This window comes from Centruroides vittatus, unplaced genomic scaffold (genome assembly GCF_030686945.1).
Source record: "Centruroides vittatus isolate TY-2023 unplaced genomic scaffold, ASM3068694v2 contig_375, whole genome shotgun sequence".
NCBI classification, from domain to species: Eukaryota; Metazoa; Arthropoda; class Arachnida; order Scorpiones; family Buthidae; genus Centruroides; species Centruroides vittatus.
This window is the reverse complement of record NW_027122197.1, coordinates 920,701-941,289: the sequence shown is the minus strand read 5'-3', so window position 1 is coordinate 941,289 and position 20,589 is coordinate 920,701. Positions and strand designations below refer to the sequence as shown.

The following is a 20,589-nucleotide window of genomic DNA, read 5'->3' as shown; positions in this document are numbered from 1 at the left end:
GTCTACGTGAATGATAAGTAGGTCCATTTCAATTAATATTCAACTTGAAAGAATAATTAACTATATTCTAAATGACAACACTTTGACATTAATATGACGCATAAAATGAAAAATAATTACACGCACCAAGAAACTTGTTTAAAGTGAAAAATATCTTACCAAACTTTGTTTCACTTTTTTATTAGTTTTATTAACTTGGGGTGTATTTTTTCTCCTTTGGCACACCAATTTTCGATTTAACACGAGGAAATAATAGCTACAACGTAAGAAGGTCTATCATATTCTTTCAAAAGTTCATTCCACCTACAATTGTTTTTTTTTAAAAAAAAAGAAAAGAAAAGAAAAGAAAATTATAAGAAATGCTTTTTAAATTAGTAAAATATTTTCTAAGATTAATAAATAATTCATTCTTAACTAAATAAAAATAAAATTAAACTTAATAAACGTGATTTTAAATGAAAACTGTGTAAAGAAAGAAAAAAATAAGGAAACTTTCGTTAAAATAAACTTTCTGGAAGTGAAAAAAACTTGGCGTTTTTTCACTTTCTTTGTAGTTTTTCTAACTGTTATTAGGAATAAAAGCTAAATTTTTCACATCAGGAACTACATAAACATTTTCTTCCATTAATAACGTGATGAAAACACAAAAAGAATTCATTGTGTTAAGAGCTTTTAAGAAATTTGCTGGAAAAAATAAGATTGGGGAGGGAGGAAGGGAGGGAAAGAAAGGCAGTAACAGTTAGCCACTTTGGAAGGCAACAGTAGCATCCTCAGAGACTGGCAATGGCAAATCACAGCTACTGTAGAGTATAAGTGACTGGTGACTGGAGCACATTCTCCACAGGGAACCGAAGAACAGTCTCTGGAGCGTCACCAAGTCAGTCAATGAGAAAAGCACCGATTTGCTAGCAAATGGAGTTTGCAAAGAAACGTATATCGTAACTGAAGATATCTACTATTACGTACAGTACGATGAATTTCCAATAAGATTTACACAAACGAAAAAAAGGAGGAGTTAACGTTGAGGAAAGGAAAGAATAAGAAGAAATCGTGCTTTATCGAAGATGAAATTTCTTGAGGAACTTTTCGAGACTCGATCGTGACTCATTTATTATTAAAAATCCCTCAGTGATCTCCATTTTTTTCGATTTTTAAATCGTTTTAAATAAAAATCGATCCGTTTTATACACTAAAATAGTATTTTACAGTGTAAAAAAAAAATCCTGGCAACGAGTTACTTAACTTTCCCGGCGACGTTTCGTGGCGCCACCTGTTATCATATTTTATTTAAAACATTTTTTAAAAATTTTTAACTATTAGAAAATGGCAAAAAGTTTAATTTTGAGGGTAGGGATGGGATTTATATATATATATATATAAATTGTAAATGCTAATAACGAGTTAAATCGTCATTAAGTCTAACCCTAATGGTAATACAGAAGACTATTTTTATCTCCCTACCCCCTCGACCTTTAATCATCAAAATTTAATAGCATCAATTCCCCTAATACACAAACTTCCCTGCAAAATTTCAGAAATTTTCGACAAAGAGTACGTGAGTTATTAAGCTTCAAATAGGACGAACAAAATCGTGGCCGCCACACAAACATACAGAAAAAAACCCGGATGTTCTGCATTTCTCAACGTTTCGAGGTGTCCTAAGTCCAAAAATGTAAAAATCTTGAATCATTTTTGACCGTTCGCCATACTTTTCTTCTGTTAGTCTATATGTGATAGAGCGGGGAAAGTAAAAATCATATTTTATCAAGGTTATAAGTTTCGTAATTAAGTACAGACAACTAAAATAATTACTAAAGAAAGTAATTTCCATATATATATATATATATTTTTTTAATATATAGTCAAAGGCATAAATCTGTGAAAAATACCTACCCTCTACTCGTCGTGCCTCATTTTACACACTTATACACTAGAGTTATATAAGCTGATATGCTATTGTTAGTACTTTTTCTGCATCCCGTCGGATCCCCAATGTCCAACAACAATGAATACCTTCCTTTCAACCTAAGGCGATAACCAACCACGGCTGTCGTTGCTATTCATTTAAGTAAAGATACGCAGTTCAGCTTCTAACACAAGTTAGTACTGTCCATTGTCAAAGGATACATCAGACCATTGGAACGATTCATCGCACCTGGTGCAAGGACCCGGGCTTTTACAGGAGCAAAACTTCTATGTTTAAAATCGACCCCCTGTGAGACAGTGCCTTATCTTTCCGTATAGCATGCAAGAAACGAGCTGCTATCTAGAAGAAAGTGAGAGAGAGAGTGAGAGAGAAGAGAAGAGAGAGAAAGAGAGAAAGAAGCATTAGCGACCGACTGGCTGAGAAGGACCAAAAAAAGAAAATAAAAAAAAAATAAAAAAAGGACAATCACTGATCGATTTGGTTGCCGAGTTTCTAGAAAGAAACGCTTATCAGTCAGACCAGTCACGCCAGCATCTGCGATCGACTTAAACAAAGAGATTGTTTTGTAGCATGTTTTCTAACTCTTGTTCTTTTTTTTTTCTTCTTCTTTTTTTATCATTTTGTCGAGTAGTGTTTCCTCTAGAGTTTCGAGAAATATATATATATATATATATGTGTGTGTGTGTGTGTGTGTGCCTACAAAACAGCTATAGGCAAAAATTTCCACTTCAGATAAAGTAAATTCTGTAAGAAAATCACTTTTAGAAGGTCTCTAAAATATTTAACGTAATAAGAAAACAAAAAAACACGATAAAATATTCTACAATCAATTAATCGTGAGCTTTAAGATCACGTTTTTCGATTTCGACCAATGAGATCGATCATTTTCGATTTTTTAAACGATCAGCCAATGAATCGAGTTTATAAATTTGAAAATTTAAACGATTATCCAATAGAAACGCTCGAAACGTTTTCGAAATTTAAAATTTCAATGTTCTTTTTTTCCCCCCTCCTTTCTTTCTTTAAATTTTAAGCGAATTTCCAATAAAATTACTCGAATTTTTCAAAATGTTAAATTTTAAATCAAATATCATTAAAAATAATAATAATTTAAACGTTCAAATTTTATTAACAAATTATTTAAAATTTTAAATTATCCAATAGAATTGCACCATTTTATAAATTTGAATTTTACAGAGACTCACGGGTAAAATTATTCGAATCTGTCATAAAAACGTCCAATGGAATTGCCCGATTTTATTTTTTGAATAGAGGAAAAACAATACGAGAAAAATCATTCTAATTTCCCAAATTTGGAGAATTTTTAATGCATTTTTATATATATTTATTTAAATAAAATAATTTAAATTTTATAAAATTATCAGACATTATTATTATTATTGTTTATATAGTAAATATTTAAAAGGGATGCAAATAAAATAAATTAAAGGTTATCATCAAGTTAGAATTTTAACTAAAATATCCATTTAGGTTGTTTTGATCATTCTTAGGACATAATAGCATCCAATTGAATCATTCTTGGAGTAATACAGTTGAAGTACACGTGTGAGAAATTCAAAGTCTCAGATTTGTATGCCGTGTGACGGAATACACGTCTGATTGTGTCATACAACTTTTAAATTTAAATTTTAAAATCGTATCCCAGTCATATCATTACGTAGAAGACGTGAGAACTAACTAAATAACCATATAAATTAAACAAATTATCCTAATTGGACAATCAACAAAACGCTTTATTGCTTTCAAATTCAAATCGGCTAATAAAATAATTCAAAACGATCCCGCGATAAAAATTTAAATAATTTCGTTCCAACTGTCCAATGCAGAAACGTCGAAGTTAATCGACGTCATAAATTTGAAAATTTAATTTCTCCGATTGGTCGATGAGCGATAATACTTTCGAAACCTTATTGGATAACGGATAAATTTAAATTGGCTAATAAAATCGTTTCGAATCTCTCACGTGATTAAAGAATTTTTTAAATATTTTTTTAAATAGACCAATGAAGTAACGTCGAACGATTGATGTCACGGATTTCAAATTTAATTTCTCCAATTGGCTGTTGGGAGAGAATATTCCCGAAATGTCGTTTGATAAAGAAAAAATAAATAAATAAAAATGCTATTTTATGGATTTTTTTTTAGTTCTGCAAAAACTCATTAAAAATTAATACATAAAAATAAAGGAATATATATATATATATATATATATATATTTTTTTTAAACGAAAATAAAGGTTTATTCAATTAAAAACGAAGCTAAAAATGCTTCTACCGGACATCATTCTATCCAGAGACTTTTAATTTAATAAGATTTATAGGCAGACAAAGTAAGCCAGAAAGGAATTCGAATAAAGGAAAATTCATCCAAGAAGAAAGTGGAGAGAGTGAAAATAGGACATGATAGACCTTAAACGAAAGAAAAAAAGAATGCATTATTGTATAGAGAAAGCCGGTTGTTTACTTTAGATCGACTAAATTGAGGAGAGTTTCCATTAAATCTGAATAAAAGTTCAACTTTTGTTGTAGTATTTTACTTCTTTTTTTTCCTCCTCCCTCTTCTTCCCTCCCCCTCTCAGCGACAAGAGCAAAAAGTCGATGCCTTAGTAAGTCGCATTAAAATATCTTCCAGAATGCATAAATCAGGCAAATCAGATCAAGGTTTGGATAGGACCAGAGACCAAACTCGCTCATCATTTCCTCGTTGCTATTCCTATGTTTTAGCTTCGTTATTCTCTTGCCCCCCTGCTCTTTCCCCCTCTTTTGTCTGCTACAAAACAAGATTTTCTCCCTGTGCAAGATGCCATTTCCGGAACCAAACTTTTCTTTTTCCTGTTGTAACTAATTCTATCTACCTATAGCCACGGTTATAACGAGAAATTCGTTTAAAAGGTAACAAGTTTACAAAAGTTATGCTACAGATAAAGTTTTTCTTCCTAAACTCTTTTAATAATTATATTATTTGTTTATTTTTTCTCTTTTTTTATGTAGATTTTTGAGAGATTGGCTGATTGTCGTATTTGATATCAATAGTTCTTCGTCAAGTCGTAAAATCAATACATAGGTGTTTCTATACTACGGAAATTTAAATTCTATTTTGCATATTATTCATTCCTGAATTAAATATTCAAGAATATTTAGCTTCTTAAAGGTTAAAACCTATGGTTTACTATGTTCTAATTAGGGTATAATTTTAAAAATCCATTCATCTGTATCGACTCTCCTTGCTTGGGATAGAAGATAAGGGTGCAGTTTAAGTGTTTTTTTAGCATTTAAAGCACGGGTTCAAATACAGTACTGTGTAGGAGCATTTCAGACCGAGTTTATAGAGTTCGATCGGGAATCTTTTATGAACGTTATCGATCCTCAGTTGAATTTTCGATACAATTTTTTTAAGGTGCAAAGTAGGAAGGATATTGTTGACCTTCCAAAATTTCGATTCGATGAGACTTTCATCGAAAAACTTTTCTTAGGGGAGGGGAAGAAAAAAAAAAAAGTCATACAATATTCAGCATCAATACTGTCTTATTAAAAATGTTGAATGTTCTATAATGTGATAACAACACTGAAGTGCTTGAGGGTTGGAGAATTCAATTCATTTTGAAAGACTCAATTGTTAAACTAAGTCTCAACGATATTGATTTTCTTTATGTCGAAGTTGGACATAAAAACGTGGAATTTAGAAATAATTCTAAAACTGGGTAATCTTAAAAGGTTTTATATATATAAATTTCCATACGAACCCCTCTAAAATTTTGCTATTTTCGAATTAAACCCCACAAGAAAACCTGAACAGATCTTGCTTAGTTAATTCAATTCAGTAACCATTTTAATATGCTATCGAGAGATACACGATTCAGCCTGTAGCTCTGAGGGATCCGGGTTCGAATCCGAAAATTTTTCGGGAACTATCTCTCACCACTGTGGGCCTTAAAAAAGGGGGGAGTCTTCTTAACGAACACAGGGAGGAGAATGAAAAATAATACAGGAAATCCTTTATTTATAAAATTAAAAACCTTGAAAGGCGTTGTAAATTCTAATTTTATGAGAAACTCGCTAATAATTTGTGTTTAAAAAACACTCCCTTAAAAATTACATCAACAATTTATCATCTAAACGATTCTTGTATTTAATAACTGGATTTTTGTCTTATTTCTGATTTCTTCTTCATCGATTTTGATTTTTCTTTTTGTAATTCTCTCAAACACACTCCTTTGTATTATAGGGTATTAACAGATCGAAACTGCTATTTTTCATTATAATAGTTTATATATTTTTAAAAACAAAGTATTACGTTAGATATATCACAATTTTCTTATAACGTTATCGATTGGATAATCGGATTTTGAAAGGATTTTTAAAAAATGTAATCCCAATTTAGAATAATATAAATATGATTTTAATTGAGTTGTTTACGTTAAGATTTTATTTTATTTTACTGGAAAAGAATTTTAAAATGAATTCTTCCTTTAAAATATAATAAACAATGGAAATTCCTGTGATAACTGCAATATAAGAAAGAGGGAGGGAGGTTGGTGAATGTATTTTTCCAATGGAAACAATCTATAAATGCTTATTCTAGACAAAATTGACTTCTATAAAAGGAATTTTGCTGATGTGAAATAGCTTTGAGGCGTTTTACAACGTTTCTGAATTTTAAAATTTGCAGAAATTCTCTTCCATAAGCGAGGATAAGAACGTAAAATCTAAATATATATATATATAGAAAATTTCGAGCTACTTAAGAAACAAGTTAAAGAATTTTTACAAGATTGATAATAAATTATCGTGATTTAATCCGAAATCCAGAAAAAAAAAAAAAAAAAAAATTAATGCAGCAGGGAGCTTAATGCGGGCGATTCAATTTGATGCTATGATTGGAAACTGGAGAAGACAGCCAACTTAGAAAAATATGTCTATATATATGCGCCTGCGGTTGATGATTCGATCTGTACAGCTAGTGTTTACGTTCGGGGTAGTGCCGACATATTACGAGTCATGGATTTGTCGGTTGTCAGCCAGACGAGAGGGGCAGAATCCGATTTGCAGTGCCATCTCAGTATAATCTGGTAGAAGGTTCTTTAGGGAGTTGTCCCGACTGTATTCCCAAGGGTATGGTTACGTCAAGAACAGTGCCATAGTTAAACTCCTCTGGCTATGACCATCTTGTCCAGACTGCAATCGTTCCTCCTGTCAGTCATCTGTGATTTACTTTTAGTAACGTCCATGACGTTTCGGGTCAAAGATGGACTTGAATTATTTGCCGTAAGGACAATTTCGATGAGTTTTTTTTTCCTTTTCTTCTTGTTTTTGTTTCTTACTCGGGGTATTGACGTAATTCCATCAGCTGCACTTGGCTTTATTTCTTCAATTTCGATTTATATACAGGAATGAAGTATCTGCTGCAATTCTTGTAATAGTTCTTTCTGGCTAGAAGGAACAACGATAAAAATAATTTCGAAGTTGGCATTTCGCTTTTTTTTTTTTTTTTCATTTCGGTTCTTGTCTGTTTTAATTGTCTCCCCCGCAAAATTGGTACTTACTTTCTTTGAAAAGTGCCAATTTTGGACGGGTCCAGAGCGATTTTTCACACAAAAACTAAGGTTTAACGCTCAATTAACTTAAAAAAAAATAAAGAAAACTTACCAAAAATGTCATAAAATCAGATTTTTTCCTGCAAACCTATTAAGAAACTACAAAAATCTGTTGAAGCACCCTCCAACTGGATTGCATTTTATCGTTATTAAAACTAACCCTTCAAAAAAAAAAAGAAAGAAAATAAACTAATTAATTAATTAATTAGTGCTTACGTAAATATTGTTTTTCACGCATATTATAAGAGAATAATTATAGCATTTTAAACAACAATCGCAATTTTCTTACTGCAGAAAATGCAAAATGGCCCGAAGCTCTAACTTGACAACTGTCACAATTAAAGGAAGTTCCATTAGCAAGAATCTTCGTACAAGTGATTCACACTTGTCGAATTCTCTAGCAGTCTTCTGAATTATTAACATTATTATAGCTATTTGCAAATCTAAGGTCTCGCCTGAAGCTTCAAATCCTCATTATGTGTAATGCGATGTGAAGGAATAGAATAGCATTTAGAATTAGTCGGTTGCTAATAATCTTCCATACATTCGCCTCTTGTCTTTAACCATTAAGAATTTCTAAGATAAATTCCGACTTAAACTAGTTTGTAGCAGAAATTCGAGTGCATTTATACGTAGGTTATGGCAATGTTTAGTTTTATAGCTGAAGGACCCTCCAGAGAATCCTAAAGACATTCAAGTTATACAACCCCTCCCCTTTTTTTCTGGTAAGGCTCCCATTTGCCTTCTTGACGAGTTCGTAATTTTCCAGTCAAGATGCTCATTTACTTAACTAAAAAAAAAAGGAACAGCATCCCCATTTATCCTGTTGTTAAAAGTCACAATTTTCCATAAGTTAATTGTATATTTTGATGCTAAGTTCGAGCAATTTTACAGATTATTCGTGTTTATTATAAGAACTGCTGGAGAAGAAGGGGGGTCGAGCCATTTCACCTGCTCTCCCATCATTTATATTCAGATAGTTTTGACGTAGACTGTCAAATTTTGTGCAATTTGGAGACATCTGTCTACTTCAGGAATCTGATAAGTCGTAAAAATGAAGCTTTGACATTTTTCGGGATCCCACGAGTACGAATAAATTGCAAGAGGAACATAACAGTATGCAAAAGTAAAATAAGGCAAAGAGGAATCTATAAAAGTATATATATATATATATATATTTTTTTTTTCCTTGCATTTTTTTACAGTGTATACTGTAAGCAAGACATATTTTCCCGACCCTATTTGTTTTCAATAACACGTAGCATTTTTTATACAGTGGACATCAAGTTGCTATATCGATTCGATATATATAATGTTTTGAAGAAATAAACTCGGACTACAATAAACTGTTTATAGATTAACTTCCATTTCTTTATATCAAAAAAATAAATAAAAAAAAATAATAATAAAAGAATAAAGGTATATAGAATATAACGGTGGTACGGATCCAGCATATGGGAGAATTTGATCAAACGTTGCTCTATCCGAATTCCTTCTTCATCGTAAAAAAATGAAGGAAAGTAAAAATATCAATCAACATTCAAGGCACAGTTTCGATTCTTATTCCTATATTTTCTAGTTTATGAAGTTATAAATAAGGAAAAAAAAAAAAAAAAACAACAAGCAAAAAGATAGGAAAGAGAAATTGGAACTTCCAAAGAATTTCCTCGTTAATTTCATAATTGCAGCACTCGAGATAAGCGTAGTCTCATACTTACGAGACATTAATTTTTGTGTAAAACATTACTTTTCGGTTGGATTATGAAAATCCATAAAGAAAACTTGTAAAAACATAGAATTACTGGAAAACTATTATTTCTGCCGGTTTTACCATTAAGGAAAACACTTTAGGAACCCCAAAGCCATCAAAAGCGGATGCCGTGTAAAATTGGACCCAAACTCTAAAACTTGTAGGTTATACCAATTATCCGGATAATAAGCAATTTTCTTAGATAAGAAAATTTCATCACGTTCGTGCATTTATAGAGTTATTAGCATTTTATCAGTAGTTACTGCTTGTATTTCGGAAGTTAGTAGATGACAATTATTTCCCTCTTCCTAATAAATTAAGGAAAATATAATTTCGGTGATAATGCTTAAATTAATATTAAACTTCTAACTGTAACTAGTTTAAATTATACGCGTTTTTCCCTGTTAGAAAATTTCAAAAGTGTCGTGTAATTTATTAAATATTTTAAGCATTAAAATATATATATATATATTTTTTATATAATGCTGTTTTCTTCTTATAGACTATCCATCAATCTATACAATAACGCTATCTTTGTAAGGATATAAGGTAATTTATTATAAATTTTCTTTGCACGAAAGAACATCTCTGGTTTAACATGCTATCATTCCTTTCTATACAGGCAATATCATACAAATGAAATTATCTCACGTTCAAAGTGACATATTTTGCGACTTTCACTAGGAAAAAAGGAAGAAAAAAAAGCCGGTATTAACGTATGGTCAGCACCACTCCCACCCAGCTTCTTGGTAGCGAGTTAATTCCTAATCTCACGCATATCTCTAGGCATGAACAAGATACCCAACGCCTACTTCAATTATCAAAACTAATGATAAGTGCACGTGCGTATGAGCTACACCACCCTATCAATTACAGAAATTTACTTATACAAAACTTTAAAAAAAACCTTTATTAGAAAAGGTAAAGATGCTGCGAATTTTACTATTGCAGAAGCATTCCAGGAAAGAAAAAAGAGGAGGATGGAAAAAAAAATGGAAACGAGCAACTGTAACAACAGCTATAAAACTCGATATTATTTTAATATTTCAACGTTATCACCGCATTCCTCTTAGAAAACTTTACATTAAAGGTAGTCTCGTTCATTATTTTAATTTTACACAGGCTGGAAAGGGGGGAGAGACAAGAGACGAGAAAGATTTACTATCGAAAGGTGTTGCCATTTTACAAAAGAACAATTATTATAAGAAAGAAGTAATGAAAACTGCAGTTAGTCATTTATCATGATTGACCGACGTAATCCATGTACAAAAGAAGAAGAAGAAGAAAGAAAAAAAAAAGCCATCAACGGTCGAGTTAGTCGTAAATGACAACAGTATCACGACATGGAGAATTAAAGCAGGATCATCAACTGATGGCCATTGCCGTTAAGAGTAAAAAGACATTGGCCATTTCGGAATTAAGCACTTGGACCTCGCACGCCCCATATACAATCTTCTGAAACATTGCAATAATTATCTGTACTATGAGGATGAAGTCGTGCAATTACGTACTCACTTCGCTATCTGATGGCGAATCTGATAGCTCGGATGTCGTTTTAACACGGGTAATAACAGGATTTCAAAAGGGTAAGGATCGTCCAACGTTTCGAGAATCGCGCGGTCCTTAACGAAAGCTGCTAGCTTTACACATGCCATTATCGAATACGTCACAACCACTAAAATTCTACACTCTGCCACTTACTACCCCCCGTTTTAACGGAGTAAACGTTAGTAAAATCTGATTCCGAGTGTGTAGATCATACGTCGCTACTTACGTCATAGAATACAGATGTTTAAATATATATAAAGATGGGAGTTAAAACAACGAGTTAAGTTTCTTTTTATGATGGAGATCTGCAGTGAAACTTTCCAAACATCTTCAAATTTTGGAGACATAAAAAAGTACTACAAACAATTGATTTTTAGTTAAATCGATAGGAGTTGGTTCGTTCGACTTTTTTCCTTTTTTTTTTAAACATTAACGGATTGGATTTTCCTCCTCCCTCCTGGAGATTATTTTTTGATGAATAATAAATTCCTAAATTTTATATATTATTCCACAGACGAATGGACACGATTACCCACTTAATATTTCCGAAAACTATTATTAAAATATTGTAATTTTTAAAATTAAAATAGAGAGAGAGAAATGTCCAAACGTTAGTTAATGTTAGTTAAACATGAATTTTTACTTTTATTAAACAAGCGATTTCTTAATGCACTCCATTAAACTTTTAACATTTTATAATGATGTTTAGTAAAAATTCTATTTATAAAATTAATTAAATTCCCACCCCCTTTAAGGAGACTTTTTAAAATAACTTTATACAAATTGTAACTTTTTCTTTTGTAATTTGATCTGATTTTATGGATAAATATGCTAGACCACTAAAAGCTATTTTGATTTACTATAGTACAAAATTGAATTTCTTTTTTCTTTTTTTTCTTATACAGCATCCCATTCTAGAAAAGTTGTTTGCTGAGAATATATATGTTGTTTCTTCTATCTTTTTTTTTAAAAAAAAAAAAAAAAGAGAGAAAATTTCTCCCTTAACAAGCTACTCCACTTTAGACTAGTGGCAATAAGAATGTTAGATCCATCAGTCTGTCAATTTCCCAACACAACTTCTCTTATCGTGTAAATATTTAATAAAGTAATAATTTTAGGCGCCTGACACAAAAGGCAGTATACAAGACAGAATGACTACTATTCTATATAACTATATATATATATATTTATTTATACAACGTCCATAATAAGTAAGAATGCCTTATGTATTCTTCCTAGAGTTATAAACAAGTTAGTGAATGCAACGTGTAAATATAATCCAGATATATGATAAACTATGAGAGAACAGATGATCAATTTCTCAATTATCTTACTCCTTCCGCAGAGAAATGACTCAATTTTCAATCGTGTCTGATGTAAATTCGTTAGATCTCTTGTTTGTTTACAGTTATTTATAGATGCTTTTGTATATTTTAGTAGACTCTAACGTTACAACTTCAGACAAAAAGAATTACAGCACTTGTCATGATCGCAATTACTAGAAAGTGATACTCATTATCAGTTACCGGTTAAACTATTCGTAACAGCTGTTGCTTGTAATAGTTACCACCCTTAAATTGTATAACTTACAACACTTATTAGTTAATATGTACAAGTTATAGCTACTTAGCATGGCACTAAACGAAGAAAGAGATTCAGGTAGAGCATAATTATGGGAAATTTCACGTGTAATTCTGATTTATCAACTGTAATTTTATCGATTTTGTCTAATATTAAAAAAAAACCTAACTACTTCAATTGACAGAAACAATAAGTTAAAATTCTTAAAGTAGATTTTACAAAATTAATTTAAATTAATAAATATTTATACCCCAGTTAACGATAACAAACGGCAATTCTTTCGAGAAAACAGCAAAAATATTAAGATTTGAAATCGCTGATTAAATTCTAATGGTAATAATAACAGTCAACCTTCAAAACAAGTTCAAATTTACCGTTTTAGAAAGACAGAAAAATAATTTCCAGCTGAATAAACCACTCTTTATATATATATAATCAGTAATTTGAATTTACATAAATATGCAAAAGTAGATAGAATAATACTTTCACAAACCTTTACAACTCACTCTCACTATCGAAATTGAATTATGCATGCTACGCTGATGCATATTTATACGTTTTAATTACCGATAAGAGCTTTAATCAACACCTAATCCTGTAAATAAATAAACAAAGAAAACTTTTATGTATTAATATAGACATAAGATAAAGAACAAAAGAAGAAATGAGACATAAAAAAGACTTACGTAAATCGTAAGATAATTAAAATGTCGATTAAGAAATCCGGCAACGAGTTGATTAACTCTCCCGGCAACATTTATAACTGCGTGTGGCGCCATCTGTTATCATATTTTACTAAAAAACTTTTGAACTTATTATAAAATGGCAAAAAGTTTAATTTTGAAGGTAAGGATGAGTATAAAAAAACTAGTTAATGCTAATAACGAGTAAAATCGTCGTCCCACCCGAAATACGACACGACCTCTAATTCCCCCTGTATCTCCCCATCCCCTTGACCTTTAACCACCAAATTTTAACAGCATTAATGCCCCTAATATACAAACCTCCCTGCAAAATTTCAGAAAATTTTGACAAAAAGTACGGGAGTTATTAAGCTTCAAAGAGAGTGAACAAAATCATACCCCCCCACACACACTATCATCAATAAACAGGAAAAAAAAAAAAACCCGAAATTTTTAGCATTCCTCGAAGGTCCCCCGAGTCCAAAAAATGTAAAATTCTCGATGGGATGGGCCAATTTCTGACCGTCGCCATACTTTCTCTCTGTTATACGTAACACAACCGGGAAAGTAAAAACGGGAGTGTGTAATTGCTTGTTGGTCTCAGACAAGTGTGTTGTTTACCAGACACGAAAGCGGATAATCTTGTAGTTCACAATTGCCACGGGCTAAAAACTGTGTACGGAGGGAGGAAGCTTTCGATACATTGGAAGCTAAGCGCGAGCTTTCTACAGATTTAATTTCCGTTAACGAGTTTGTTTTGGTCACACGCTCACTTTCACACTAACAGGAGGCGAAAGAAAAAAGAAGAATAAGAGAAAAAAATATATAAAAAATCGACTCTGTCTACAGTACCCATAATAGAAAGTTAACAAGCACACAGAACTAAGATGTAACATTCAACTTACGCTCGTTACGCCTTTAGAAATCTTTACTTAAAAATAAAAATAAAGAAAAAGAAAGAAATTTAAGCTACTAACAGGTAATTTTTCTTATTCTAATTCTGTAGCTTAATTTGCATTAAAAAATATTCCTATTTTAATAAATGACGGGGCTAAATATAGCGGGAGTTAAAAATAGTCATTTTATAAACCCGGAAGTTTTTAAATTAATAATTATATATCGAAGTATTAAGCACGAATTTCCCTAGTTTATAACTTATTTGATATAATTACCAGGAGCAATAATAATAATTATTATCAATTTTTTTTAATGCCATTTCAAATATATTACTTTAATAGCTATCACATTTATAACATTACACATACATGTGCTACGTTTAATAGATTGATCACATGTCTAACACACTGAGCGAAATTAATCAATTTCACATAAAATTGATCACTTCCGGTACAAAAAAAGTGAGTACGAAATTAACCTAACCCACGCAAAACTAAGATTCGAATGTATTTTTTTTTAAATAATTATAAACCTCTAATTACTTTAATTTATGTAATTTAAATGGATATGAAATAATAAAAGAACTGTTGAATATCTCTGTTTTTAAATATTTTAAAAGGAAAATAATGTAAAACGAATAGAGAGAGAGAGAAAATTAATTTAGCTGACATGCCCTGGAAACAGAGAAATAAAGTGATTTCAATGGCATTTCATTACATAAAAAAAAATTGCTTTTATAATAAAGAAAAAAAGACTAGAAAATATAGAAAACAAATATATATATATATATATATATAATTTGTTAAATATCATTTACACAAACCATTTTGGAAAATCAATCTGTAGGATTCTAGCGATTTTACTTTCTTCTACACACGCATATCCTACATACAAATATATTTTCTAGGATACAAAGAAAAGGAAAGAAACTAAATATCAAACTTCAGTAACTGGGAAAATTCTAACCGTATGCAAATCGATTCTCCCTGAAGAAAAATAGGATTTATCTTTTTTTTTCTTCTTCTTCTTTTTCTTTACAACAAACCATAACAGAAAATATTTGTTTCTATGGCACGCAATAGAAAGTCTCTGATATTCAATTTTTTACAATTGAAAAATATTTTTTTTAATATTATAAGATTCTTTAAATAATTGTTCAAACGTTTTACTAATAAAATAATATATGTAAATAAGTTATACTCCGTGTTATAAATAATACAGTGGACACTATAAAAATAATCAACTGTTTAAAACATGGAGGAGTTTAATCCTTAAGTAAAAATTCTTCTTCTTCTTCTTGATTTCCAGCTTGAAACGTGTTGATTTCCGATGACCTAATTATCAGTAAATCAATGTTTCAAGTCATTACTCAAACGGGGAAACGGTTTAAAAGTAGAAAAGAACATTAAACTCTGGAATTGTGAAAACTTCCGAAGCATATTCTTCTATGATCGATGATAAATAATTCATTTTAACTCAGCAAACTCAATTAGGAATTGAATGTTTTGAAAACAAAAATTACTTTACATGATAAATTTAATTTCATCAGTAAAAAAAGACTTCTCTGTTTTAAAACTAAATTAATATTTTCTGAAATTTTAATTCATTCAAATGAAAATTTCTATACAGATATAATTCGATTATGTTATATTTTAAAACAGGAATTACTAAAAAAAGTAAAAATGTAATTTACTTGTATATACAGCATTATCTTGAGTTTATAAATTGTATTAAGATTGTTTATTGGCATCATCACTGGATGATACTGTCTCGATTTCGGCTTCTCCTAATTGTTGGTTTTCGGAAACGGCATTTCCTTTTAATTGTGTTGAAAGATTTGCATCAACAGGTCCTCGTGCATCTTTATCGCTAATGACCTTTTTTGTTAATCTAAATTCATTACAATAATGACACTGGCCGTCTTCCTGTTCCACACTGCTATGCAATAGAGAGGCACTAATACATTTGGAATGAGAGAGAGTTGGAATAAACTTTTGTTCTCTTACAAAGACACAACTTTCTGTTGTAGATGGACAATTTGTAGAAGGAATAATTACTTCTGGAGTATTATCATGTTCAATAATGGATCCTTCTACTGAAGAATATTGATGAATATCACACAAAGTTTGGTTACCTGCTTTTACTTTATCATTGTTGTCTGCTAAATTAATACACTGCAAAGATAAGGAGGAGAAGATCTCGTCGTTCGACACCTTTGAAATTTCTCTACCGGTTCCCTCTTTGCCGAATTTACTTGCCGCCAAACCTCCGAAAACTTTGATCGGTGATGACACGTCCGCCAATCTCTTCATTAATTGAGAATACAGCAGATCCAACTCATTCATGTGCTCCCTGAAAGAAAGAAAAACTAGAAATAAATATATTCACTTAGAAATTTCACTTATTCTTACTTTTTCTTATATAAAAAGAAAATTTATAAAATTTATTACTCAATTTAACATTTAATTCTTCCAACTTTAAAAAAAAAAGAAAACACAAAAACTATCATTTTAAACAGTTTAACTGTATTGTTGCAAATAATAGATCTTCATTGGCTAATTTACTTCTGGTATCATTTAATTTTCTGCTGCATTTGCCTTCTAGTGATGTATTTTATCAGCTTATGAAACAAGAAACATTGTGAAATGAGACTTATAAAATGGTTTTGGATAAATTTCGTCAGATAAAATGCAAAATATTCATTTTCTGCAATTTAATTGCTATTTAATTACAAAATTCCAAGCATAAATTGCCATTAAATGATTATTATGATGGTTTATTGTGCTTAGAATTAATTATTATAAAAACGTAATTATTATTTTGGAGTAATTATCATTTGTTTTTCTAATTAGATAAGATTATTTTAAACTTATACATTAAGTGAGTTAATAATTATTAATGTAGAGAAAATATTGATGGAAAAAAATTACTATTTAATTACTGAAATAAGAAAAATAAAATTTTTGAGTAGATTAATTAAAATTAAATGTGAAGATCATTTAAAAGCTGTTAAAAATATATACGACACATTTGATTGAGAAAAAAAAAAAATCCTATTTAAATGCAATTAAAGTAACCATTAAACAAAAGCTAACATTATAAATTCAGTGAGTTACTTTTAATTAGAAGAAAATTAATAACAATTGGAATAAAGTAATACTAATGTACAGCTTTTTCACCTTGTGTACAAAGTTTTACTTTGAAAATAATTATTTTCTAAATTTATTTAAATTTTTACTTATAAAAATTTATTTTATTCTATACAATACTTATAAATGTATTATATATACACTAAACCAAAAGGTAGATTTAAACTAGATATGATATATAAGAGGATGCTGAAAGAGAATTCCAAAGACTGAATCTTTAAATATGAAGATGGATGTATATTTATCTTTCTATCTCATGCCTGTCTTGCAAAAAAGATAGATTTTAGGCATATATATATATATATATATCTTCTATCTAAATGTGTGAATAGAGGCGATAAAATAAGATTCAAACTGTAAAAAATTTGAAGATAAATAGAATTTGTATCTAGACAAAAATTTTGTTTGAACTTTTGATGAAAAAAATTATAATAATCGTTATTTACTATACAAATTTAAATTGAAAATTAATCTTTTGTAACTGTTTATAGATTATCTTTGTGGGCATCCACAAAAGGGATAAGATAAACAGAACATTTGCTCCCTTGGATCCGGTAAAAAATTCCAAAAATTATAATCATAAAAGTGATCAAGATTTTGTCTGCCTTTTTGTATTGATGCAATACTATATTTTATAATCTACTTGTGAAAAAACCAAAATATTAAATAATTAAATAAAAATTTATCAATGTAATTATTTGTCTCCAAAATTTGTCCTCACTGGAAAATTTTCTGCAGATGCCCATGATTATCTTACTAAATTTTAGAATTATTTTGCACATGAGACCCTCTCTCTATCCTCTGAATATGCTGTATATCATCTCATGACCATAAATATATATTTTCTAATAACTAAATAAAAAAAAATTAAACACTCTTTACATCTATATAACAGTCTTATTAGATTATACACAAACCTACTTCTAATTTCCTCTTATATGATAACAGCCATACAGTACCATTTTAAATATTAATTTCTGTAATCACACGGACAAAATAGTCTATCCCAAAAAATTCCCGAAGACTTTTGACTGCATGGATTTGATCTTTGGTTCCCCAGAGCAGTGGGCTGATGCTTGAACTGTTTTCCATTATCCCGACTTCTTTATTAGGAGTGAATACTTAATGAACAATGTAACCGCATATAAAACTGAATATAATCATACACTTGTACTACATATAAGTTTATTGTTTATATTCAAATCAATTTTGATAATATACTATAATGTAAAAAGAACAAAAGACCGTAATGATTTCAAAACAGTTCCTCTTATGGCAAGTTTAAGTAAATAAATCATGCATCCTGCACAGTTTAAAGGTTAAAAATAGATTCCACCTTCAGAATAAAGCATTTTTTTGTAATAAACTTGTTTATTATATAAAACTGCTTCATTCTGAATAGGGAAACTTTCCAAATGTGCTAAATAAATAGCAGTACTTTTGACTTAAGATTGGATTGGTGGAGTGAGGCAACACAACAAGAGGGCATTCTGCCAATGAGGATCAATCTTCTATGGGAAACTGGTTCCTATTTAGATGCAAGACACATGAAGAAAAATTGGAAAACTCCGCGTGTAGCATAGGTTTGCTCCGTTCAGCAGGAGCAAAGCTATGCTAACTACCAGTGTTTGGCAATTTTATCCACTTGGCCGCTGGTAAGCCTCTAAATTTAAGCTTGATTTATTTACTAAATCTTACCTTTTATAAAACTAAACAGAAATTAGAAATTTAGCAAAATTTCTAATTTTTATTTCTAAATTAAATAAATAATGAAAAGCATTTCAAATGAGAGAATCTTTCTGTCAAAATGCATATAAATGTATTCTAGAAGTTTTCATTAAAAAAACATATAAAATCAGAAATATAAAAATAAAATAAGAATTTATAAATTCAGAAAATATGTAAAATTCAAAATATATATTATTAGATTAAATATGTATTACATTTGAAATGCTAATAACTTTATAAGAAAGTTCTATTTTTATGCAGTAATATTCATCAATTCATCAGAAACAAATTATACATTCTACAAAGTAAAAGCTTGTCTTCTAGAAATGGAGAAATGATTCTAATAAACAAGATTTTGTCTAAATTCTAAATAAAATTATTCATGTAACAACATTTTTACTACAATAGTAAGCAACGTAATATATAATAAATGCATTACCTTCTTAAGCTAGAATTTATATAAAGAATGCTTTCAGTATGCTAAAAATTTAATTTTATCTCTAGCTAATATAATAATTGCTTTGTATTAATTAAAATTTTCAAAGTACTGTTTCTTTAAATCATCTTTAGTAAAACTATGACTTAAAGCAGAATGCCGACTTCCACCGGATCGTATACAGGATGATTCAAATAAGCTTACAGTATTATTCAGAATTTAATAATATATACAGACTTAAAGCAGACATTTTATCAATTTGGACTCTAATAAATCAGTTAGTTATACATTTTGGCACCAAATCTTATTACATTTAACTTTGCTAAGTGTCAAAAAAACAGTATATATAGATACATGACAAATAAAAAGACAAGACATCAAATGCATGTTAACGACAAAAAAGATACAAATACAACACACCCAACAGCACCCGTTCACTTTCGGCTGTTGGGTGTGTTGTTACTTATATCATCGGGTTTCGTTGGTGTGTATTTGTTTAGATACAAATACACTTTGCAAAATATATGAAGCATACATACTTCTCTCTATCAGTGAAGCAAATAGTGTGTTCTTATTAGCAGATAATTTCCTCAGATACAATCTTTTTTAGATATAAATAACTGTAGATTTCCAAACATATTTGTAGCTCTTATGCTTGTATTCACAACCAAGGATCATGAAAAGCTAACCAATAAGCATTCGTGTACTATAAGTAAAGTAAATGGTAACTGGTTAACTTAAAAATCTGTGATTATGGCCGTTAAATAACTATAAACCTTTAACGGGTTATCTCCTTCCAAGATCATTTATTGTCTGTAACAAAAATTAAATATTGAAAATTTTGTAAATGTCATTTACAATAAATGGCTAATTAAATATAATAGTCATCATTCTGTGATTTAATTATTTTAAAATAATAATGTATTCATTTGATATTGATGGAAAGATCTTTCACACCTTTGATATCAAGGATAAAAATTAGATATTTTTATTATTTTAACTATCAATTTCTTTACGTAATAACAAAATTCCCAGTATTCATACTCTGTTATAGAAACTCAAATAAGAAAAATGCTTCTCCATATTTTAAATTTATTTTCTGAAGATAATTACAGTAATTAATTAGTACGGTGTTTCGAGGTTTTCTTGAATAAATCATGAAACTTTCTTAGCAATGTTATTGCATGTTTTTTTGTTTTTCGTACAAAGTTAACATTCGTATTATGTAATAAAGCGCACAATTCTACGAAATAAATTATTTTTCTTATAAATCAA

At 29.8% G+C, this 20,589-nt stretch overlaps 1 protein-coding gene across 1 annotated transcript in view; it reads right to left on the bottom strand.

Annotated features, from left to right (window-relative positions):
- Positions 1-15,575: 15,575 nt before the first annotated feature.
- Positions 15,576-20,589, bottom strand: part of LOC136975558 (uncharacterized) — a 54,292-nt gene continuing 49,278 nt past the window's right edge. The window contains exon 20 of the mRNA XM_067270636.1: positions 15,576-16,353. Coding sequence (XP_067126737.1) covers positions 15,732-16,353 — 622 coding nt within the window. The 3' untranslated portion in view covers positions 15,576-15,731. The remainder of the gene's footprint in view (positions 16,354-20,589) is intronic.